This window comes from Oryza brachyantha, chromosome 4 (assembly GCF_000231095.2).
Source record: "Oryza brachyantha chromosome 4, ObraRS2, whole genome shotgun sequence".
Taxonomy (NCBI): domain Eukaryota; kingdom Viridiplantae; phylum Streptophyta; class Magnoliopsida; order Poales; family Poaceae; genus Oryza; species Oryza brachyantha.
The window spans coordinates 15,494,409-15,514,136 of NC_023166.2; the positions used below are offsets into that span (position 1 = coordinate 15,494,409).

At 39.7% G+C, this 19,728-nt stretch overlaps 2 protein-coding genes across 2 annotated transcripts; one reads left to right on the forward strand and one right to left on the reverse strand.

Moving 5' to 3' along the window:
* Positions 1–235: 235 nt before the first annotated feature.
* On the forward strand, positions 236–15,418 carry LOC102700619 (uncharacterized protein At3g06530). Its single transcript, XM_006653581.3, has 39 exons — positions 236–549; positions 711–924; positions 1,008–1,103; positions 1,194–1,311; positions 1,398–1,571; positions 1,709–1,879; positions 2,009–2,064; positions 2,186–2,275; positions 2,356–2,504; positions 2,696–2,778; positions 2,886–3,014; positions 3,279–3,353; positions 3,459–3,627; positions 4,021–4,160; positions 4,257–4,364; positions 4,582–4,762; positions 5,421–5,518; positions 5,616–5,765; positions 5,860–6,013; positions 6,362–6,519; positions 6,637–6,718; positions 6,807–6,981; positions 7,633–7,708; positions 7,832–8,002; positions 8,130–8,201; positions 8,282–8,386; positions 8,821–8,910; positions 9,514–9,719; positions 9,836–10,037; positions 10,141–10,320; positions 10,836–10,931; positions 11,023–11,090; positions 11,177–11,522; positions 11,630–11,839; positions 11,966–12,649; positions 12,732–13,135; positions 13,891–14,134; positions 14,427–14,597; positions 14,805–15,418. The coding sequence occupies exons 1-39, from the start codon at positions 393–395 to the stop codon at positions 15,033–15,035; spliced, it is 6,483 nt and encodes a 2,160-aa protein (XP_006653644.1). The 5' UTR covers positions 236–392; the 3' UTR covers positions 15,036–15,418.
* A 760-nt stretch (positions 15,419–16,178) lies between these two features.
* On the reverse strand, positions 16,179–19,131 carry LOC102700894 (putative kinase-like protein TMKL1). The gene is made up of 2 exons (XM_040522918.1): positions 18,310–19,131; positions 16,179–17,088 (listed from the first exon to the last, which is right to left on the reverse strand). Exons 1-2 carry the CDS (start codon positions 18,842–18,844, stop codon positions 16,508–16,510), a joined length of 1,116 nt encoding a protein of 371 aa, XP_040378852.1. The 5' UTR covers positions 18,845–19,131; the 3' UTR covers positions 16,179–16,507.
* Between the last annotated feature and the right edge of the window lie 597 nt (positions 19,132–19,728).

Sequence of the window (19,728 nt, forward strand, 5' to 3'; positions counted from 1 at the left end):
GGTGGGCTTCGGACGGCGCCGGAGCTGGAGAATAGCGGTCCGTGTCACCGTCGAGGCGTCAAGCTTGTCAACGTGAACCGACGGCAGGTGCGTTCGTTCGTTCAACGTGGGCCACTCATGGTCAAGGGTGCGAAAACGAGGGGCACCGCATTCACACAGAGCGAGTCATTTGGGCCTTTACTTGCCTGCAAACTGGGCTCTCTTAGGCCCATTAATCCCCAAACCTTACAACACCACCACGCTACCGACGACTACCATCATCTCCCGCCGCCGCCGCCGCCGCCTCCGCCTCCGCCGCCACGCCGCGCAGGGTTTAGGGTTTAGCGGCGGCGACCCCCGCAGCGGCGCTACCCCAACCGCTTCCTGTGCCTCCCCACACGGACGCAGCGGCGATGGCTTCGATCGAGTCGCAGCTGAAGGCCATCAAGTCGGCGGCCGGCGCGGCGCCCGAGCCTGCTCGCCGGCCCATCACCCGGCCGTCCGTGCTCCTCGACCCCAAGGAGGCTGCCGACATCGACCTCCGCTCCATCCTCCCGAACGCCCTCTCTGGTAAAAACCTAACCACCAGCCTGTTCGACCCAAGCTTCTTACTGTTCCTTGATTTGCTTCAGCTTGTCTAGCTCAGTCTCCAGTTCGCTTGGACATCACTTGTATCGAACGCCTCTCTTCCCTTGCAACGTTTCAATACCTGAATCATGTAATATTTTTAGGGTTGGATCACCTTGGTAGTGTGGACGAGAGATTCCGGAGGTACCGTGACACATTATTCAGCGAGACTAGCCTTGAGGTGAACCGCGAGCAGCTAACTTCCAAAGAGAATGGCAAGCTCAACAAGTCAATCTCCTCCTACCTTCGTCTTCTGGCTGGCTATTTGCAGCTCCCAGCTGCTCTATGGACCGTCGAGTACCTTATCCGGCGATACCTGTATGAACTGAACTGAGTTACTTTCTAATGATTTGATATGATCTCTAGCTTATTCTGTTGTCCTGGTGGAAATGTTGATGTAGTGTGCACGTATACAACTTGGATGAGTTGCTGCTATGTGCATTGCCGTATCATGATACACATGCATTTGTTCGGATTGTTCAGTTGATTAACTTGGGGTAAGTGTGAAAGCTCTAGACTTTATTCGAAGCTTTTTTTTGATCCATATGTTATATTCGCTTATGTCTTCTTGATGAGTTGATTTATAGGAATAGTAAGTGGGCATTTCTCGATGCCATCAAGTCTTCTGGTGCACCCCCACCCAGGAGTGTAATGGTGCAACAGTGCATCCGTGATCAGGCTGTGCTGGAGACCCTTTGCAACTATGTATGTTGTGATTTTTTTACTTGTTCTATTAGTGACTTATGCCTTGCTTTTGGGGCTCAGTAGTTCATGTTTGTGTTCATTCCCAGGCTGCACCAACAAAGGAATTCCATCACTCGAGAACAGTTGTCTGCTTTTGCACTGCAGTGATTGTGGAGTGCTTGGGTGCTATCCCCAAGCTTGACACGGATATAGTGCAGAGGGTGTTGGGATTTGTGTTTGACTCACTTAATCCTGCAATGAAGGGAGACCAGGATTATAAGGTTAGGTTGGAACATGCATAACTCAGTGGAGTTATGATGACTCACTTAATCCTTTTTACTAAGATTGATTTCTTACTCTGATGTTATTGTTTCTTTCTAAATGAACTATTTCATTGTGACAATTGCTTTATGATCAGGCTGGCGCGCTGATGATTATTGGAGTACTGGCAACACGAGCAACACTAGCCCCAAAACTTGTTCAGAATTTGATCTTCTTTGTTGCAAGGGCTGCACAGCATGATGCACTGGACTCGATTGATTTACCATGGATCCGTGTTACAGTGATGGCTATTATAAGTCTTGTTCAGGTTTCATCATAGTACTTTTTTTTCTCATAAGAACACTTAAACTGAGTACTGGATCCTCTGTTCTTTGTGCTTAATATGCCAATATAAATGTTATCTAGAAAGTTTGACACCCATCCTTTATTTTTGCAGTCACAATCAGTCAGTGATTTCCCGAAGAAGACATTGTTGATTCTGAAAGACATCAGGTAAGGTTATCTTTTGGTTTTGTTTTTGCTATGCACACATTACATGTATATTTTGTCTCTTATTTTTCTCCTTTTTTGCTAGCACTCAGCAGTGGTTCATTTGTTTTTATTTGTTTTCCAGGGATATTTCTGGTATCCTTTCTGTGTTATGCAGTGAGTTCAACATTGAAAGGTTTATTAGGCTTTATGTTGAATCATTGGTTGGTTACAGGTGATTCTTTTATGGATTCTTTTTGTAAATTTCTTTCATATTGGCATTGCATTACTTATGACTGTATAACATGTGAACAGTTTTTCCAATGGTTCATGCCACTCACACCTGATTGAAATTGTTGAGACTCTACATATAGAGAATTTTGTTGAAAGGATTGTGTCCAAGGTTCTATGCCACTGTGTCAAGGCACCTCAGGCAGCAGAAAACATTGATATGAACCGCACAGGTGGTTATTAAATCTGCTTCATTCTGTTAAATTGATCAAGTGTTTTTTTTTTGTTGTCCTCTTTGTGCACACTTCAATGCCCATCATATGTATATGCTTTCTGCTTTTTATATACCATCTATCTCATTAGTAAACGATCATATAGAAGTCAATTTTATCCTAACTGCAACTATCTTGCTATTCCTCATCAGGTCTATGGGCAAAGAAAACCTTGAATGCAATTGGAAAAAAATATCCAAAGGAACTACGCGATGCTATCCATAAATTTCTTGAGGTACAAGCTGGCAAACTTGTCACCTATGTAGCTTCTTGTTTCTATGTTCTGGTTTTTACTTCCTTTTTTCTATCTTCTGATGCTGATACAAAATATTGATTCATTAGAACTCTGAAGTTAACACAATTGGAGAGGATTTTGCTTCCAACTTGTTGGGCCTAGTGTTTGATGAAAGCAAGGGTGTGCCAATTGAAATATCTGATTCTAACATTTGGTTCAGTCTGGATCACCCAAAGGTATGTTCTGATACAGTTAATTTGGTGGAATTTTTTTAATCTTCAATTGAAATGTCGTGTTTACATCTATTTTCTCAAATACTTTTCTTGTGCCTACTCGAGTCATGATTCATTAATGATGAATAATTTGCTCCCCCGGCTGAGCGTTCATGCATGTCTGAAAGACATGAATAATTAGCTATCTGCAGTCATTTGGCCAAGTTAGGTTGCTCGTTATATGTTCTGGTATTTGCTACAGTTCAAACTGTTCTGTTCATGATGCAGGCTGAGGTCCGTACATCTGCTCTCTCAAAAATTGCTACATCCAACATCTTTAAGAACCATAATCTAAATCCACAGGTAATCTTGGACTATATTGTGTCCACGTACTGTATATTGTGTTTAGAGCTTTCATTGTTCAAATGTTGACCTACTGGCTCTGTTGTTTTTTATGGGTTACTGCAGAACTTAATCAACATGCAAGATGCAATAGTACACAATATGTATGACGATGATCTAAGTGTTGTTCAAGCTGCCTTATCCATAGAAGGACTGGCTGCTGTTGCCAGTCCCAATAGGCTTTTGAAAGTGTATGATGATCTGCTAACCAAATGCATCAACATCATTCACAAAGGTGGGTCATGTTCATAGCTAGTGTGGTCTACTTTTCATGAAAAGTTTTACGATAATACTAGGCTATACCTATGTGTCTGTAAGATGTCAAACTGTTGGAGGAGATCAAAGCTTCAATAAAGTATAATGACTATGTTTTGTGCCCCTGACCCACTTAGAAAAGCAAAATAAAATATTAAGTGAATCAATGTTGTTATTTTACAGCACTTATTCTTCAGTACAGATTAATTGAGATTTCTTCCCATTAAGTTTCCCTTCTTGCGTATTGGTTTATTCTCCTATGTTTAACCTTGGTGTGATCTGTTTTTTGGAAAATGTAATGTGAGATATCCTGCACATGCATTACCTTTATTATTTTTCTGACAATACCACATACCTGTTTTTGCTAATCTAGGTGGTCCAAAAGCATCAAAGGCTTGTGATGTTGCTGTTACATGCCTGGAAAAGATAATTACAGAATATCCATTGCATTATATTGAACATGCAAAGGACATCGCGGTAGTAGTATTTCATCTCATCATTGTTCACCCAAAGGTTAACTAGGCCTCTTCCATCACTATCTGCTTTGCTTTTTTTTTTTAACAACTTTCCTGCACCTTTTCTCACTTCAATGTTGAATTGGAAATGCAGACCGTCAGGGTAAATTTGAAGGCCCTGGAGCTAGCAAAGAGTATACAATGGGAATTTTATACAAGTAATTCACTTGTATGCAATGCGATCACAAATGATAGAATGAAGGTGAAGTCTGGCAAGATTGATTTGTGTCCATCTTATCCATTGAACTCTTGTAAACATTTGGCTAGATGTGGCAATAATTACTTTTATGAATGGAAAATTCTTTTGTTTCTTTGATAAAAAAAATCTTTTGTTTCCATATCTATTGCTATCAAAACATGTGAATTTTCCCCTTCTATTTAATCATTTAGTAGTTACATTTCTTATTATATTGTCACAGAGCATCAGTTCAGAGTCTGTAGCTTCCATTAATATGAAGAATATCAAAGCACTTTCTGAAACTCTCCTTGCGAACCCAAATAAGCATGTGGAATGGTTGGCTGATGCTGGAAAAAGAAGTGCATTTTCTAGAACTTCGTTTCTACTCATAATATTGCAGGCACTGCTTGCTCCTACTGGAGGTATGCCCATCTTTGCATCTACAGCTATGCTGTACCATTTCTAATAACCCTGTAATGGATGCAGTTATAAGTCACTCTTTAAGTCCTAACAGATATGATTGTCTTGCCCTTGCAGTTAGCGAGTATGATTAGCTGTCTAGCAGGCTATGTATGGGCTATATAGTTCCAAACTAAATTTATATATAGTGTGCTTAATGTGCTACAAAAAGGACTTTACTACTTTTTTCTGACGGAAGGATTTTGCTACTTATTGCTTGCAATTATCAGTTCAAGTTGAATCCATAATAGTCATATGCATATCACAGAAGACTTTGCTTGTCAGTAGTACATGTATTCTGCTATATCTGACCTCAGCCATAGATATTATAAACAGACATTTAAATTTGTTTTGTTAACATGTGAATTTCTAGCCTTCTGGCCTTCTCAAATTAATACTGGTGCTTCGGAGGAAACCTCCAATTAGCGTAAAGAAAGATTCTGACTTTATGTTAAAGTAGATTTGATGCTAGAATCTGTTTGCCTTGGCATGCGTCAGGTCAAAAGATCTCACAAACTATAGTTAGCGTACGGCTAATGCGAAACTTTTTCCTACCATCTATTAAGCCATGCTAGCAACACAGACGAAATGAAGAATTAATGTGTTGTTTCTTCTGGGCAGTTTTGGACATGCAAATGAGTCTGTGCCAAGCTTGTCTGCCTGTTCTCAAGAACGAATGGTGTCAAATAACACCAAAAGATGATTGTGTTGGTGATGAGGTACTTCTGATTTAATTTACTATTTTGTGTTGCAACTTGGAAGATTGGCCTAGCATGTAGGCCTCAGGCCTCAGACCTTTTGTGTTTGCTTACGCAGATAAGCATTGACAAGCTTGAGAAGTGCATTACAGAACTGGTGAAGCATATTTCCAATAACGACCCAGAGGCATTGAATACCAGAATTCTTGTATGCATATTTTGGGGTATTCTAAGAGTACTGTCATTCTATACCAAGCAGAGTACTATGGTATACAACTACTAACCAAAAATATCTTCATCTTTTTTCTTTTGAATGCTGATTATTTCAAACTCCAGCTTCAATATATATATCTTTTATGCAGATTAATGATGTTGGAAATACATTGCTTGATGATTGGTTTCTCTTCTTCATCACATCAACTGGGAAAAACAACTTCCAGAAGCATCTACAGTATTTAATGGTTAACTGCACCAGGGCACCTTTTCATTTTATCTCCAAATACTTTGTAGATGAAGGTTTGTTACAATTATTGTCTTACCTAAACTCATCTTGTTTTTATATTGCAGTTAATTGATAGGTGAAAAACTTTGACAACTTTTGACTTCTGGGGTCATGCTTTTGTCTGACCTTTGTGTTTTGCCTTCAGTTTGGTGTGTCTGTTTTCTGTCCCATTTTACAACCATTTCACCTCCATATCTTGTTGAAATAGATTGACAAACTATGATATTGTTCTCTATTAGTATTTTATAATTCATTGGTGGCTACTGACTAGCAATTAGTATGTTGTTTGATTGCTCTTCTATTCTTTTTATTCATATCATTTATTCCATCAAGCGGTTCACTCTTTATGGACTTTTATGTAGGGTTTTCAGCTGAAGTTCAAGTAGAGAGTCTTCTTATGCTTGCTTCTATTTGTTCTTCATGTGCTTTGTCTGAAACTAGTAGTTTGGATGAAAGCTTATGTATGCAGCTTCTACTTGGCTTTCCTCTTGTTATGCTCCCACTTGCTCATGAAAACAAGGTATTCCTAACGTTATGTAGAAAATGTCATTTCTGTTGTAACTATAAGCTGTTTTTTCCTTTTGCTGGCTGTACATCTGCTTAGTGTACTGAATGTGTTCGTTTTGTGTTTTTGTAGAATGTAAGGTCCTCTGCTCTCAAATGCATTGAGGGGCTATTTATGGTGTGGCAGCGGTGGAGCTCATCACTTTCAAGAAATGGTCTGGTCACCTGCTTACCTGTCATATTTATTTTCATCTTGAGGAATTTGACACCAGCCTTTGTTATCTGTAATTAACATATGAACAGGAAACAACAGCAAATTGCCTAAATGCATGTTGTCCCCAACATTCGGTGTTTTCGTTGGGTCACTGGTTAACCAAAAGACCATGATATCCTCAGATGCGACATTTCTACCTGCCTATATTTCGTCTATGTTGAGCCCACGTCAAGATTTAATGGTCCCTGAAAATCTTCATGAGAGGTTATCCTGGTTCCTTTCTCCTCCAAAATTCAATCGGTTCATTTTTATTGATCACACTTGAGTTTGTGTTGATATTACATGATATCTCTTTAACTAACGTTGGTCACTTATGCTCTTAAAATCAGTTTGAGCTAAAGCTCGCTAGCTTGCAGTAGAGTGGGTTATTTAAAGGCGAATGGGCAGGTCATTGCCATCTTAGCTGTTTAAGTTAAATACACGTATGGTAATACACTAATACATCACATTAGTATCCTCAGAACAAAAAAAGGCTCTTTCCTGTTGAACTTTGTATATTTTAATAGTGTGCTTGCATGTTCAATTGATTCTCTCGTTTTGTAGAACACAACTATATTAGTGTATTTTGTACTTCCCTGGTTGTAACAAATCATGTCCATTACATGTTTGTTGGGTTTTGCAACCCCGTATGCACAGTCATAATCATGTCCAAGCAGACACACCCTTCTGCTTAACCAGGCAAATGGCGAATGCTTATGTTGGTAACTTGATTCTTTTCAGATTGATCTGTCAAGTGTCAAATCTTCTCATATTTCGTGCATATTTTTCCTACTGTTAATTTGATTAATTCTCAATTACCTGATCTCTAGTTGCTTTGTTAATGGGAGCATAGGCTAATTCTTTTATCTATTACAGATTTGACCAGTCAACAAAAGGTGCTATCCTTCATTTCATCTTGCGCTCTGGTATGAAGCTCTCTTCTCGTGGAAAGGTCAGTTGTTCTGCAATGTGGAGTATGTAGATGCAAGTTGATATATAACACATGTTGAGTCCCAAAGTGATTATATTGGCTTGGATGGCAGTTGATTTTTTTTGAAATAAATATATGTTGCAGTTCATGGTTTTGTCAATGCTGAAAGGAATAGGAAGCATCTTGTTTGATGTAGAAGATGTGAAGTCTTTATTCTATGATCTTCTGGATCGACGCAATCAGTATCAGAGTGGGCATGAGTCTAGGCAGGTCATGTCCACCCATGAAATACAAATCTTGTGCTTGCTGTTGCAGGTAAGTGTGCCACCACCCCTTGCCTAGGCTGTGTCCATCACTCCATGTGCAGTTCTCATGGCTATCCAGCAACATAACATGTACCATGGCACATCTTTGTTGCTGATGATTTACGGTTTTTATGTAGGTATTTTTCTTGGTTTCTGATTGTGCAAACATTAGTTCTGAAACATCTGAAGCTCTGTTGAAAGTTTTAATGGTGAGGAAACCATCAATTCTGTACAAACTTAAGTTTATATACTGACTACTGTGGTTAGCTCTGACAGTATAAAACTGCAGATTGATGTTTCAACTAGAGAAGATCCTGTTGTTGTTATGCCATGTGTTACTGCACTGCAAGCTCTTCAACCAGTATTCTTTGATTTTTTGAAGAATGATACCAAGGTTCCTTTTTCACTTTATAATTTGACATTGTATTGCCATCCTACATTCTAAAGGAAAGCTGTTAATGAACTTGAATTTGCATTAGATGGATCTCTAGCTGTGATGTACGACCTTCATTCCTAACTACCTTATCAAGTTGTTTGTATTTTGTAGTGAGAAACTACCATTACCTTGTGTTATCCTCTACTCGTAGTCACCAAATTCTCTACATTCAATTGTCCTAATTATACTTCACCATTTTCTGTGCCATAGAGCATCCTTAACTAGTTTAGCTATCTTCTTTGACATGCACTCGTTCTTAAAAATGTATATCTCCTTCACCATATGTTTGATTTTGAATTGTATCTCTACATATTACCCTTTTTACCTTATGTGACTTATCTTTCATGTACTAGTAGATCAACTAATCTAGTTTTTTTTTAAAAAAATTGCAGGAAAAAGTATTTGCGCACCTTGTCTCTATGTTTCGAACGGAAAACACTGAAATACGAAATGCAGCACGAGATGCTCTGCTGCGAATTAATGTTAGTATTTCTGTCCCTCAATTTTCCTTTTCTACATTTCTAACATTAATGGACAATATACTCCCCTGCAAATCATATTTTGAATGTGGTTCCTTTATTGAAAAACAGTATTAACTCATTAACTGGCTGTCACTAGAAAAATATATATATACAAATAGTGCACATCCATCCCCCCTACTTTGTCCCCAAAACTGTTCGTTTCTGGGCACACTTGTTAAAAATTTTAAAAATTGTAAGTATCAATACCTTGAAAAGTTTCTTCATGATATTACAGTTTTATTTGATTTTACAAATATATTGCAATGGAAATTATTCATCAAAGTTGTATTTTGGAGACTGCTGACGTGCAAAAGAACATGTTATTGTGACTAGAGGGAATATATCAATAATTTTTTATTACAAGCAAAAAACAATAGTAAAAAAGGAAATGGTGTTTTCCCTAAGCTGTTTTCAGGGTTACTACTGGCTGAAAAGCCAAAACAATAGTAAAACGAAACAGTGTTTTCCCTAAGCTTGTATATACATTAATGCATAGGTATTGGATATCAGCTTCTTTATATGGCTTCTATTAATACTTACCTCACCTGTTTCTACTTATGGCAGGTTCACGCCTCCACAGCAGTGAAATTTATTGAATCTATTGCAGCGCAAGGTGATAAAAAATCGAATTCAAAAAGAATAAAGAGAGAAGTGGATCTGAATTGTGACATATTCAAGAACTTTAATGATTTATTTGGAGCAAAACCTACAGCTCTTGTTCTTGTATCTCTTCTAGATATTTTATTTCTTAAGAAGGATGTAGTTCAAAGGTCTGTTACAACGAAAACATTTTTTCTTTGGAGAGTGTGTGTGTGTGTTGGGGGGGGGGGGGGGGTGACTCCCGTATTTTATATTTTGGATGACTTAATGTTTTGCCACCTTGCAGGCCATGTTTACTACCACCACTTTTCCAGTTGTTATCGAAACTTCTCTCTGTTCAATGGGTCTCAGGGATAGTTTGCCAGTATAACAAAAGCCATGATGCCTCTTCTGTAACCGATGATTTATCAAATCTCATGATAGAAGCCCAGCAATTGGTACTACTTATTCTCAAAGATATTACGGATACACTACAAGCTGGTCACCAAGTATTTCACTGCTTACTCTTGTCATCTTTCATGAAAAAAAAACTATTGTATGCCTTCTCATATTTCTGCTTTTGATTTTCATGGGTTACATATGTTTGTGCAGGATGCACCATTCAGCTGTGGAGATATAAATCTCCTTATTAATTGTATACAATCCACTAAAGATCTGGGAATCCGTAATCGTGGGTTCTCATTGATTGCTTCATTAGCAAGGGTTTCCCCAGAACTTCTTTCAGAAAGTATTGACGATTTGTTTGTCACTATTGGGGATGCAGTGAAACAGGTTTGTGCAATTTGTTAGGATTATTTGATCCTAGTGCAGTTTGTTGTCTATAGAACTTCATTTCAGGAATTTCTCTGTCTATAAAACTTATATTTAAGGGCTCCTTTGCAACAAATGTTTCTTAGAGGAGTTTTGTAGGATGTGAATCCTTTGGAAGATTTCCCTATGTGCTCCTTTGGAACAAAGGAATACTCTTTGAAATTCCTATGTAATGGCATTTGGACTTTGGAGGAACTAAGCTCTTGGAAAAAAAAAAACTCTTGTGTCACTCTCTCCAAATTCCTGTACTATTTTGATCCTAGTGACTGTGAAGCACTCAAACAACACAACTTTGCCATTCCTGTATTTTTAGATTCTTGGGGATTGTATTGGCATGCCAGCCCAATTTCCATGTTTTTCATGTTCCTGTGCTTTTTAGTCATATGTTCCAAAGGTGCCCTAAATGTTTCGTTTCATATTCTCAGTGCCTTGTATGGTTTATTTATTGCACATTTTTCTTCTTTTCTGTGTTGAAGGATGATAGCCACTCGCAACGCATTTTGGAGGATTTACTATCTGTTTTAGTCCCATGTTGGTTAGCAAGGATCACAAGTATAGAAAAACTTCTCGAGGTTCTGTAATTTTCCTTGAAGTTCCCTGTTTTTTTACATTTCACTGTGAATAAAACAATGGGTGATAGATTATGTGTTAATATTGTTGTAGATATTCATTAAAGCTTTGGCTGATGTTGCTGAACACAGGCGTCTTACCCTCATGCTTTACCTTTTGAGGTATCATCTATCTTGGGTTTCATAGACATTCACATTTTCATTCTTGGTAGTTAGTGCCTAACTACATTTACTTGTACTGTTTAAAGGACGCTAGGAGAAAAAAAATGTCTGAGCACCGTTATCATGTATCTGTTGCACTCATTGACTGGCCGGATTTCTCATTCTCCCAAACACCAGGGCTGCAATTATGTCCTATCCTTGAGAGCCATGCCACTAGAGTGGGAGTATGGTTTGGCAGTCAATATAACCAACCAATACTCATATAAATTATGGATACATTGTCTTTCTAAGCTATTACAAGAAATCAGGGTGCACGAGAAACAAAATTTGCTTCCTATGCTCCATTTGGGGATGCAAGTTATCTTATTTAAGCTGCAAGATACAGAGTTGATTTTTGACCTTGATTCTGAGGAAGCTGCTAGCTCTATCCAGGTATTTTACTTGGTTAAATATCATGATTGTTTTATTTAATCATGGATTTTTCTCACTGTTTTTTGCTTGATATTTATATTTTCTGCATATTCGTCTGTCTGTTCTAGGGTTCTCTTGGAGAGCTTATGGAGGAAGTTGTCCTGTGCACTGTGGCTGTCAGAGAGAAAAAAAATGACATTTCTGGTGATGCTATAAAAGAACTTAGAGATTCTGCAAATACAGTTCTAAAAGTGATCACAGGCTGGATGAGTGCTTCAACGTATTTCAAAGGGATTAGCCGGATGTTAGAACATTCAAGAAGTGTTGTCAAAAGAAAGGTAACTTCTGTTAAAGACTAAAATGCACCTTGGTTCTATGTGTTATGTAATACTTTTCAATTATTAAATCACTTCAGGCAACTTTGGCTCCATGCGATTGAAATGACGTGTATATTTATCAAACAGGCACTTGGAATATTGTGCGAAACTGCAAAGGGAAATAGCTTGATCCAGAAAAAACAAAAGAAAGCAAGAAAAGTTAATGATAGCTCTCCTGCTACTGCACCTCAAGTGGACAAGAGCTCTGCGCCTTTTTTCAGTGACTTGTGCTTTAAGATTCTAGAGTTGGTTGACAGAGAGATTGATTCAGACAGTTCAGTGAAAATTTCTGCTATTTCTTCACTTGAAACACTGGCTAAAGAATACCCCTCTGATAATCCTGCATATAGCAAGTGCATTGTGAAAATCACAAATCACATCAGCTCCAGTGATGCTGTTACTTCCTGTAGGTCAATTCATACCGTGGGTTCTCTTATAAATGTGCTAGGATCAAAAGCATTACCTCAGCTTCCATCAATCATGAAAAATATGCTGCAAATATCACACAAAGTATCATTTTGTCCTAGTGGAAAATATGCACACAGTTCCAGTAAAACTGATGCTAAACTTTCTAATCAAGCTATACCTGTATTATTGTCTGTATTGACAACTGTCGAGGTGATTGTCAAAAAGCTTGGTGATTTTGTTAATCCATATCTCGAAGAAATTCTGGATTTGGTGGTATTGCATCCAGAGTGTGCTTCTCAAATAGATGAAAAATTGGATGCAAAAGCAGCAGATGTTCGGCAGTTACTGGCTGAGAAAGTTCCAGTATGTTATATCTTAGCATATCTTGAATTATTACAGTGAACTGGATTCCTACTTGCATCTAATCAAAATTTTGGTATTGCAGGTTCGACTTATGCTTTCACCTTTACTTAATCTGTACAATGGTGCTACTAAATGTGGAGAAGCAAGTTTGTCCTTGGCTTTTGAAATGCTTTCTACTCTAGTTGGTACTATGGATCGGATGGCTGTAGGAACCTATCATACAAAAGTATATGAACATTGCTTGGTAGCTCTTGATCTCCGCCGTCAACATCTGGATTCCTTGAAGAACATAGCTACAGTAGAGAAAAGTATTATCCATGCCATAACCACTCTCACAATGAAGCTTACTGAGGCTACTTTTAGGCCTCTTTTCCTTCGTACTCTTGAATGGGCAGAGTCTGAAGTTGATCAGTCCACATCAAAGAGAAGTTTGGACCGTGCAATTGTTTTCTACAAGTTGGTGAACAGCCTCGCTGAAAAACATAGGTATATGTTTCGAATTGCAAACCACGTTTCTTACTAGATTTGCTTATTGCTTACTGCTTACTGTATATTGCTATTCTGATGAAACTTCTTTGAGTTGTAAAACTGATTGGCTTCGTCCTTACTTCAATGCCAATATCTTATATTGGTTGTGGGTTCATGACCATCGTTTGTACACCATTAGTAACTGACCTAGTACCAGAAATCCGCCCATCTATAAGTGCAGCAGTAGTCATGATTTTGTGTTGACTTGAACTTGATTAGATCCAAATCGAACTATGACCAATTGAGTACGCTCCAATCTCATTTGAGTTTTGCTATTGGTCATGATCATGATTTGGTAGCTTGCTGGTCTTGAGCTAATCACCTATATTTGCTTATTGCTTCATTTTTTGTCTTCAAAGGCAGCATTCTGTTACTCCCTCCGTCCCACAATAATGTCATTTTTTGCCATTGTAGGTTGCCCAAAACTAAGTTCATTTTTGAGTAAGCATTGTATTAAAGTTTGTGAAAGTAAGGAACAAATGCATTGGAAATAGATAAAGTAAGGGATAATTGTGTTGGGATTTGATAAAGTGGAGGGTATTTTAGTCTTTTAGTTTTTTATTGGTAGGTGTGTGAGGAGTGAAAATGAAATTATTTTGGGATGGAGGGAGTATTAAGTATTAACTACTTGCCACTTAAGCATGATATTGTCATCTACCTTCTGTGCATGTGTTTCCCTTTTTCCCTTATATTGATATCATTTTTCTCCAAAGGTCCTTGTTTGTACCTTACTTCAAGTACCTGCTTGAGGGATCTGTACAATATCTATCAGAAGATGATGGTTTGATCAGTTCCAAGCAAAAGAAGAAAGCCAAACTTGAATATGCTCAAGTGGGACAGAAAGATAACTTATCAGGACCAAAACTGTGGAATTTAAGGACCCTGGTGTTGAAATCCTTATACAAATGTTTCATGTATGACAATGACCAGAAGATCCTTGATTCCTCCAATTTCCAGGTTAGATCCTTTATAACTTATGAGGTTTACATGCTGTTAGTTGTTCACTTATCGTAGTTAGCAATGGTTTTGCAAGTCACCAGAAAGTTTGTTGCATGGGCAATTCTTCAGGTTCAACTTATTTTAAATTTTATACTGTCATTGCATTGTCTTTCTTTGGTTTTGCCCCTACCTATATTCATCAAATGGCTCCTGTTTCTGCATTGTAGTACCATCATGGTTTGACCAAGAAGCATGCAGCAGTGGTAAACTAATCCATGCAATCATAACATAGCTTTTTGGTTGTTTGCAGGGTCTTTTGAAACCTATTGTTGCTCAGTTTGTTATGGAGCCACCTGAACATTTTGAATCAGTTCCAGAAGCTCCATCCGTTGATGAAGTAGATGAAACTCTTGTTTTGTGCTTGGGACAAATGGCAGTTACTGCACGGTCAGATGTTTTGTGGAAGCCTCTTAACCATGAGGTGAGGTCTAAGCAATATATACTCGCGTTTCATTTTTTTTAGTAATGAGAATCAGACATGCATTAACTTAACTGTCTATAATAATAATACTCGTACCCATCAAAATCGACCAACACATTTCATAAAAAATTGTCCATCCTTACAGTACTTAAGGGTAGTTCAATGCTTGTTACGTCCATTCGGCTTAGGGTTTTCACAAATCTGCAGGTGCTGATGAGGACAAGGAGTGATAAAGTTCGCCCCAAGATGCTCGGCCTGAAGGTTGTGAGGTACATGGTCCAACATCTGAAGGAGGAGTACGTGGTTCTCCTCCCGGAAACCATCCCATTCCTTGCTGAGTTACTCGAGGATGTGGAGCTCCCTGTTAAGACTCTGGCCCAGGAGATTGTGAAAGAGATGGAGACCGTCAGCGGTGAAAACCTCCGTCAATACCTATGAGGCTGTTTGCGACTTGGCGTCTCTGCTCTGTAGAAGAAACCTTGCGACAATGAAGTATATTTATGCACATCCGGGTGAATCGCTTCAAGCATTTTCATGCAAAAGATAACTGTAGCCGAAACATTTTGGAATATATAATTTTTTTGCTGTGTATGGTGACCATATTCATGGTGTATGGCATTTTCTTTTGACCGTGTTAGGAATATCACATGTGTTAACTGAAGGGCATGTATATGTAAACTAAATTGAGTTGTGAACACCAATTAGGAATAGGATTAGGATGTCAAATTTGTAGGCCGTACTGCAGACTGACTTTTGGGGATTTGCGCAATGCACGATGTGACCACGTGCCAGGAACAATAGCACATGGAGAAGTTTGAAGATTTTGAAATTTAGTTTTTTTGTTCGCTTGTAATTCTAGGGGGAAGGTTTGTATTTCGCGCTATCTTTTCTGGCTATGTACTGATATGTGCATGAACTGTTTACGTCGCTATATATCGGACACGCCACGCGGAATGATTGGAATCTATTTCTAGGTGTATCAGAGGCCACATGGTGGTGATAAGACAACAACTACATGTCTCTCTCACGCACTGAACAGATTTTGGCCCCGAGGGAGAGGTAGTAAAATTTTGGTAACAAGTAAAAAAAATGCCAGCTGTCATCTTGCACTTCATAGGCAAAATTCCGTTAGTTTTACTTCTTAAGTTCTAACCTGATCAAATGGTTTTGAGATGACGTACATCGAATTTTTATCATTTTAATGTGCTATTTGTAGTACTTCTAAAAAAGTCTCATACATAGTTAAAAAAATATTGTTAGAATTAGTAGCGAAATCGTGGCTCCTATAGTAATTCTATCTTCATTAGCATGTAAATTTGACTGTAGGAATTGCGTATAAAGCTTTCAAGGACAAGGTGACCGGTAACTTCAACATCGCTACTGATGTCGACGCACTCGGGTCCGCGATGAAATGAATGTTTGAGGCTTGCACCCCAACAATAAAGAGAAGTTGACAAGATGTCACTACTTCAGTGATCCCAAAAGAGAAGACGTACTTCAGTGTTTGGTCACTAGTGTCTGTGGAAAGACTGAACTAACGTTGATGACAACGAATCAAGGACGGACCATAGACAGTGCGATAACCAAGGACAGGAGACACCTTTGAATAATCATTGGTTCAGGACATGCAGAAAACAACGAAGAAAATTCTTTAGGATGGCCTCATTCATCTAAAGCACCATCATTGTACTGTTCATATGAGTTCCTTAAGGTTGGGTGGAAACTATACATGTCTGGTTCTCCTGAATTGTACATCATTCTCCACATTTCTGGATTTCCCCAGTACAAACTCTGCTGTATGCTTGAGCACACGAGATAACAAACGGATAATACGCTCATAAATACTAATGCTATCTTGCTATAACGAAACACTTTCTAAATAGGATGCTGGTGACCATTTGCACCACTTATCATCTTGAAATTTCTTCAAGCGTTTTGAGTATATGCTTGGTATCTGGTCTCAAGGATGGTGATGGGTTACAGCAAGCAGTTGCCAATTCAAAGAACCCATTTAGGTTTTGCTCCTTGCCTGAGTTCTTACTTTGCTTGATTAGCTCAGAACTGAATGCATCCGATATCTTCCTCTCCAGAACTAGATCTTTGAAAGAAGAAGGCAGGTGGATGTCACGGGCATTGGGTGAGCTACTGTTTGCTGCCTCCTTTTGAGCAAGCATCTCGAGAAGAATTACTCCCAAGCTGTAGATATCACTCTCCCTCGTGGCTTCCCTCATCTTGATCAGCTCCGGAGCCTTATAGCCCTGCATTGCAGAAGATTCAAGCATCTGTTGCGCAGCAGCAGGATTCAGCAGAAGGTAGAGACCAAAGTCTGATATCCTCGGCTGAAAATCAGCATCAAGCATAATGTTGTTTGTCTTAAGGTTGCCATGGATTATTGGCTTCTGTGATCCTGTATGAAGGTGGTCCAATCCCTTGACAATGCCAACAGATAACTTGCAAACTATGTCCCATCTCTGTGAAACATTGATTCCCTCTGCAGGCAGAAATAACAGATGATCAGAAAGTGCAGAAAATGCAAACATGATTTAGAGACATTCATCATTCAAGAATTGGCACTAACTGACCAATCTACTGATCCACCAGCACTACGTCATCAGTAATGGCTAAATCTCATGGTATTACCAGCACAAAGAATCACTTGCTTTGGACTGAGCTGTGTACAAATTCAAAATTGAAGAAAGTAAACAAAACGGCTACTGACTAAGTTCAGAACCTTCAGGTCAAGCTTGGGAACAAAAATTTCTAACCAAAATTCAAATGAGAAATTTGTGGCTAGGTAACCAGCTCGAATGGATCAACCAAAAGAGATTTTTGAAACTGTCCTTTTCGAATACTGAGCACCATAAGATCGAAAAGTTGTTGGCAATAAAACATGCCTAAATCTTACTGTAAGAGACTCATCATCAATGCGGGTCTTTCACTATGTAGCCAACTGACTGATCACCGCATAGATCATGTTCAAATCGCAGAATATGAATCAACAACTTCCTGAAAAAGAGAGCTGAAAGATGACAGAGATGCTAAGGCGCACCACCAGCATAATGCCACAGAGAAGTTTCAATGCCAAAAACACCTCCTAAGGATGCATTGATCTTTAATAAGAGAGAAAAAACAGAGTTTGTTTCCTACCAAAACGTTAATTTGACAGAGGACCATACCACGCAAATTGACATATGAGAAAGTATAACTAGGTGAACCAAGCATACTAAGAAAAATAAAGATCAAGTTCTGTAAAGTGACAGAGCTAACAACCAAGCAGTAAAAGTTATGAAAAAGCTTTATGAGGTGTCATTTTCTCTGATTAACGACAAGAGCACGAAGTGTAACAGTGAAGACACATGGCTAAAAGTAAGAAAAAAAAATCCACCCTGCAAGGCTGTTACATATTACCCACCACAAAAATTGCTCAATCCTTACAGCATTATTTCCTGCGACGCTTTTAGTACCGAACTCAATGAGCAACATAATGAAGCATCTAAACTTTTAGATAATAAGAAGCGGCTAAATTTCACATTCTTTTTATTGTAAGTTGGCTGCTACATGCTAGCAAAACTTGATAAAGTTCGACTAATTATTACTCCAAGAAAAGCATTTTTCTCACATGATTAGTCTTACTCAAAGCTCCCTTGGTTCGAAAGCAAAGCAAAGGAGATTATACGAGGCGCACGCATGAGACGAGAGCACACGGACTCACCTTGCAAGAACCGCCGGAGCGAGCCGGCGGCGTAGAACGGGTGCACAAGCAGCATCTCTCCACGCGGGCCGACGTAGAGCGCGCGGATCGGCACGAGGTTTGGGTGCTGCACGACGCCGAGGATCCGCGCCGCCGCCACGGCCTCCTCGGCGCCCGCGGCGCAGACCGGCCGGACGAACCGGAGCAGCGCCACCGCCTCGCCGGCGCTCAGCCCGGCGCGGTACAGCGTGCTGTGGCCCGACTTGGCCACTACCTCCCCGGGCGCCTCGAGGATCGCCGCCACCGTGAGCCCCTCGCCCCCGGGGAACCTCACGAGCGCCTCCTCCGCCCCGCCGCCGCCGCCGTACGCGCTGGACCCGCCGCCGCCGCCCGACTGGAACCGGTCCACCCTCGCGCCGTGCGACGGCAGCACGGCGCCGCGCCGCCCCCTCCGCCGCTGCCGCCGGCGACAGCGCACCGCGAAGTAGCACAGGATCAGCGCGACGAGGACGGCGAGGACCGTGAAGAGGACGGCATTGATGACTCTGGTGTGCATTGCTCGCTCCCCCAGCTTTGGACCGGGCACGAAGACGCCCGATGCGTGCTCGGTTCTAGGGGAGCAAGGCTGCAAGGGGATCCAATGGTGGCGGTGGTAGGGTTTGGTGGTTTTTGGGGGGTGGGGGACGCTTCCTTCCCTCTGCGCTGCGCTCTGGCTTGGTTTTGCCTTTTTCTCTTGCTTGCCTGCGAGGAGAGAGGAGAGGGAGAGGACAGGAGAGGCTTGGTTTTTTGGTTTTGGCGTGAGTGACCGCCTCGTTTGTTCTGTGCGTGAGCTTGAGGACACTGGAGGCTACCTCCAGATTCCATTCATTTTTTGAGAGGAAAGTTTGTGGTGACAGTGATGGAGCTTTTTTCTTTTAGGCTGGGGTTGGCTTGTCTGGGCTTTTAAACCCTGAAAGTGTGTGCATATGCTATTATTTCTTTCTTTTTTTCAATATAATATTTTTTTAAAAAATGTGGCTTTTCAGAAAGAAGGATTCTGAAAACACAGTAATAGTAACAAATAGTAGTAGAATGTTCTATCAAACTAAATCTTATTAATTGGAAAAACACAAGAAAACAATAGAAATAACATTTTGGATTGAGTACAGGGAAAATACAGAAATAAGAAGAAAGATATTAGCACAGAAGAATTTTTGCAAGAGGTTAATACTCCTGTTGAAAATCCTTAAAGGGACCTTGAAAGAGACCTTCCTTTGCTCCAAAGGACCATATAGGTTTTTTTTTCGTATAAAACTAAACCTTCAAAGTTCTCCAAAAATTCTTTGTTCCAACAGAGCCATTATATATATGCTAATGGATATACACATATATAAATTATATGTATCGATCAGTCATGGATAGAAAGTGTTACAAAATAAAATGGAGGGAGTAAAATGTAGG